The following is a 5,754-nucleotide window of genomic DNA, read 5'->3' as shown; positions in this document are numbered from 1 at the left end:
AAAAAGATTACTTATATATGTCATACAATAATTTATATTTTTATAAATATTTTAATCAAATATCTATCAAATGACAATAATAAGGTATTGGAAGAAATCGTAAATAAAGCCTACAATTTGGTTAATCCAAAAGTGGAATTGTAAATGAAGAAGGGACAAAGAGAGATCTACCTATGTTGATTTGCGCTCTCTCTCTCTCTCTCTCTCTCTCTCTCTCCATCTTTATTTGTCTATCTCTAATATTTGTTTGCTCGTCTCTCTATTTATATCTCTCCTCCTGCCCTCCCCTGCCCTCTCTCTCTCTTCCTCTCTAACTCTCCCTCTTTATATCCTTATCTCCCATCTCTCTACCTCTCCCTCTCCCGCTTAGACCTTTATATCTATAGCTCTTTCTCTATATTTCACCTTCCATCTCTCTCCACCCTTGAATCTCTTTTATTCTTTTATTCTCTCTCTACCCACCTAGTGCACACTAAAGTGCAATTGCTAATAATTCTTTTTTTTTTAAAATGTCATTTATTTTTCTATTTGGCCTTCCACACCCTCTTTGACCCACCCATTGCACACTTTAATTGACCTTCCACATTCTCCTTTCATTTTTCTCCACCCCTATATCTCTCTTAGGCTGGGGTCCCATGGAGGGGGGCTGAGATGTTTTCGGAAAAATTGAGGATCTCACACTACCTCTCTTTGTGCCTTTGGTAATGGAAGTTGATTATCTTCCTAATTCAAAATTTTTGTCTAGCTATGAAAAAAGAGCAAAATTTTTGACCTTCCACACCTCTTTTGACCCTCCCATTGCACACTAAAGTGCAATTGCTATTTATTTTTATTTTTTAAAATAGACCAATTTTTTTCTAATTAACCTTCCACACCTTTTTGACCCACCTTATTGCTATAAATTTTTAATTTTTAAAATAGACCAATTTTTTTTTTCTAATAACCTTCCACACCATTTTGACCCACCTGCACATTTTAATTGACCCTCCCCCTCTTTGACCTAATTGACCTTTTGCCCTAATGGACCTACCCATTGGACACTAATGTGTACAATTGCTAATTGAATCTTAAATTTTTTTATTTTAATTTTATTAATTGGATATTAATTATAATTATATTTAATAATAAAATTTATTAGACACCTATTAATTTTTTTTAATAAAATTAATTAAATTCAACTAACCTTGCTAACTTCAGCCGTATAGTATGGAAGGATTGATACCCCACATTAACCATTTTTAGACACAAAAAGACAAAATGTTTTACGACTCATTACAATTCATGGATAAGTAAAAGACTACAATTTTATTGATACATATAAGTCTGAAGAATACAATCCAATCCATGGACGACTTCATGGTGAAATAAATTGCAATAACACCATTTACAGCGGCTACCATTTCAAGTGATAGTTACTCCCTTCACCTACAACTTGCACTAAACAACACTTGATTTGTTCATCCACCTATCTTTCTGCACCTAACTATCTTCCATACATTGAAGAAGAGTATAAACCCTTATTCTACAGAGAATCGGCCTCAACTCAACCAACCCTCTTCACCTGCAAAGCTTAATTCCACAGATAAAATTATTTGGCTGAGCGCCTCGCCCAGGCCAATTCAAACCCTTGACTGAGACCTCAATTTGATTGAAATCACTATGCTACAAATTTATGTCAGTTAACCAAATTCAAGCCAAATTGTTCATCCCTATTAAAACTTGGGGCAATCATGGCAGTAAATTCGATTCAGAGAATAAATCTAAAACCTAACCATTTCCGGTAAAACAGAGAGAGCGAAGAGATCAGTTACACCAGGCCTAACAAGCGCCTCAGATCCCTCGTTGCGGAGCTATCAATTTGCGGAAATTCATCTTCGATTAAAACCTTTTCTTCTGCTGCAGCCGCCGTCTTCTTCACAGAAAAATTTGGCAACGGCACACAACTCGGCGACGGAGAATTGGCAAACGCAGGGCCGGCCCATTCCTCCGGTTTCGGCTTTGCCTTAAACGTTTTCACAAAGGTCGCAGGTTCGAAACCTGCAGATCTCGTCGGCCGGGCTACAAACTCAGCTTTGGGAGGGCTAACACCAAGCCGGCCCATGGCATGAGTGGTACTCTCAACTGTGTGTCCCCTCTTCAAGATCGTGACTTGCCCCATCACCATATTATTCTTACCCTGCTCTTTCAAGTTACCTTTCCCGTTCTGTCTCTGAAAATTCTGACTCTTGACGGATCTTTTTCTAGAATCCGTCACGGCCTCGGGCCGTTTCTTCTCCTGCTGTGCATGCCCCGATTTTTTCCTGCTCGGGGACTTAGATTTCGGTTTTGCAGGAGCCCGATACACAGCCCCCATTAAACCCTCATAAGGACTCAAACAGTCCTGCGCCTGCATAACAGCCGTTCCCATTTTTATCCCTCTTTTTCTCTAAACAACAAGATCTTCCCTAAATAGCAAATTCTGAATCACAGACAGAAATCAAATTATGCTTGAATACTGGAAAACAGAGCTCTAAGGCCATGAAATAGGCATAATGTCTGTTAAGCGCGTTTCGTGCAGCTTCCATGAAGGCTCTTGGAAATTCAATCCGCCATTCCCCTTTTTATAGACCTTACCGCATCGATATTTACTTCAAATGTGAGGTCCTTGCTGCAAGGTCGGTGGACTATAATTAGATTAATATTTAGTTAATTAGTAGCTTAAAAGTGTCGTTAAGTGTCTTAAGCCGGATATCAAGCATACTTATCCTTTAGCGTGAAATAAGACGCGTACCGGAAGAAAAGGTAAGTGATTTTGACGTGCGGGGCAAGTTGTTGCCATCTGGCATGAAAGCTCGTTTTTTTATGACAGCGTAGGGCACGTGGCGGTTGACTGACTGGTTTTTTATTCGCTATTTTGAATCCTTCATAAAGTCCGCCCGCCTATAGTTTTGCTTAGAAACTGTCAACACGCTCGCCACAGAAAATCGCGGGGCCCACTACCCAAAATAGTCGGATTTTATTATTAGAAGGTGCTTTTTCCATTGAATTTTAACCTGCTAAAAATAGATTCATTTGTTTCTTTTTTCTTTTTCTTTAAATTTTAATTATATTCTATTTTTGTTAGTTCTCGGCTGCCCGCTAAAACACGGCATCCTTGCCGCGTGTTTTTCACGTTGATCGTGTGGGTATAATAATTTTATTATTATTTATTTTTGTTTATTTAAATATATTTATTAATTACATCCACAGTTGTCTTAATGGCGGTAGGGTATGCATCTTCATTTGGGGTAAAAAAAGCTATAACTAGCATATCTATATTTTAAAAATATATGTAAAATATGACGAGAAATAAATGTTCTTCTAAAATACTAAACACGAAGAATAGAAATCCATTAAAGTCTTTGCAAAAAGTTGTGAATCAAAAATTTAAATATAAAATAAATATGTATTTTATTTTTTTAGACCCCCTATAAAGTGTAGGTAAAATTTTAAACGTGACCAGTACCACATCGGGTTGGGGAGATTACCCTCATTGGGTTGGCCAATCGAGCTAGGCCCCAGTCCATAATATGTATTTTATTATTTTTAAATTAAAAATCGATGTTTGGTGGGATCTATGAAAGAAAGTCTTAACCTTTCTTATAGTCTCTATTTGCTTCACCCATTTGGAATTAAATCCAAAGGATCAAACCTATGAGTCATTTGTGTTTTCTAATGGCTTGATAATGCCCTTACATTATTATTTATTAATGATATCAGATTTCCACAATCTATGATTTGATTTGTTTCTAGATTTCTAGATTATACTCTCTAACTATTTTTAAATCAATGTTCCAATCACACTCTCCAATCCATATTATTTATTTTAAAATACAAATTAAATTTATGTATTTAAGTAATAAATCAAATATTTTTATAGTTAAATAAAATGATTCCACATTCCCTAGAGAGCTTAGAGGCATAAAATACAAAAAAATATTATTATTTATTTTAAAATACAAATTAAAATTTATGTGTTATGTAGTAAATAAAATAATTCTTAATAAACAAAATAGTTTGGAACGTGGAAACCAAAGCATAGACAACATATTTTACAATAAAACAATTCTAAACTAAACTAAAATAACTACGAGTAAATTAAAATTATTTTATTTATAGCCTTAATCCTAATACCTCTAATTGAATTCAAGCCCTAACCCCAATCATAACATAATCGTAACTACCATTTTAACCCCAACCCCAATTCTTAACAAAAGTGTATCATAACTCTTATTTTATCTCTTATATAGTTCTAATTGCAATCTTAATCTTACTCTAGTAATGATCCTAAACCAAACTCTATGTCTAATCCAAAAGCTATTCCTAAGCATAACCCTAACCATGATTTAACCCTTACCCTAACTATAATCCTATTCAAAACCCTAAACCTTGACCACAATTCTAACCCTAACCCTTACCCTACTTCAAAACGTAACCTTAACCCTATAGTTATTCATAAATTTGACATAAACCCTAACCCTAACCGTAATCTTGACCTTAAGACTAAAGTAGCAACCCTAAACGCTAACCCTAACGATAGTTCTAAGCCTTACCCTATCCCTAATCCTAATCATGATATAAATCCTAACCCTTAACCTAAACATATAATCTTTAACCTAACCCTAAGCCCTAACCCTAAACTTGACCATAATCCAAATACTAAATCTAACCCTAACCCTAATTGTTAACTTAAACCTAACCATGATGTTAACCCTAACACCAACCATAACCATAACCTTAAATACAAATTAAACATCATATAGCATAACTCAAAATTGATTATATAAAAATTCATTAAATTAATATTATGCTAATCATTAATTCACGTCATCTAAATATAAATAAATAAATGAAGTTAATTTTAATTTTTTTTTCCTTATATATTCAAATTCCAAATCCTACTAGCCTATATATATCTTCACTTTAATCTATATAAAGTACGTCAAGAGGATCAAGGCACTTTTTTACTTTTAATTTAATTGTCTATACAAAGGGAAAACAAAGTGCCTTGATCCTGTAGGCGTACTTAATATAGATTAAAGTGAAGATATATAGACTAGTACAATAAAACAATTCTAAAATAAAATAAAATAAAATAAGTACAAGTAAATTAAAATTATTTTATTTACTTAAGATTTATCCATCTTGTTGTTTTAAATGTAATTGTGAATATTCATAACTCTTATTATTTCAAGCTCAAAACTTTATAATAGATGACATCATTTTACTATCATATTCATTTTATTATTTCTAATTTAAAACTTTCTTATTTGATAAAACTTAAAATTTTCTATTATATGATATCATTTTACTATCATTTTCCTTTTATTATTTCTAATTTAAAACTTTCTTATTTGATAAAAGGGATTTAAAGACATCAATATAAAACCAATTTGCAAAGTACTCATCTAGCCATCAAGTACAATAGTGAGCTCAAACAATATTTTTAAGAGAACTTCCAATGCCATTTTTTATGTAATATAATACTAATTATAATCTTCTTCTAAATGCCTTAATCTATACAATTTTGACACATGCAATTATTTGAAGCCCATAAAATACTAAGAACAATTATGTTTACTAGAACATTGGCTAAAGTCTAATCATTTATTAACAATATACAGGTTCATGTTGTTGGGATTTCAACAACAATCCCTCTTCCCCTACATATACGATAAATTTGTATGCAAAATATGGAAACTTAGACAAGGCAGTGAGTAAATGCCTCCAAGAAAT

The 5,754-nt window shown here is 33.3% G+C and overlaps 1 protein-coding gene across 1 annotated transcript; it reads right to left on the bottom strand.

The window, feature by feature from the left end:
* Positions 1 to 1,284: 1,284 nt before the first annotated feature.
* Positions 1,285 to 2,592, bottom strand: LOC131067757 (uncharacterized). The gene has a single exon (XM_058002887.2). It carries the CDS (start codon positions 2,405 to 2,407, stop codon positions 1,808 to 1,810), a length of 600 nt encoding a protein of 199 aa, XP_057858870.2. The 5' UTR covers positions 2,408 to 2,592; the 3' UTR covers positions 1,285 to 1,807.
* Between the last annotated feature and the right edge of the window lie 3,162 nt (positions 2,593 to 5,754).

This window comes from Cryptomeria japonica, chromosome 9 (assembly GCF_030272615.1).
Source record: "Cryptomeria japonica chromosome 9, Sugi_1.0, whole genome shotgun sequence".
Classification (NCBI taxonomy): domain Eukaryota; kingdom Viridiplantae; phylum Streptophyta; class Pinopsida; order Cupressales; family Cupressaceae; genus Cryptomeria; species Cryptomeria japonica.
Note: the sequence above shows the minus strand (reverse complement) of the source record. Positions and strands in the feature narration are given on the sequence as shown.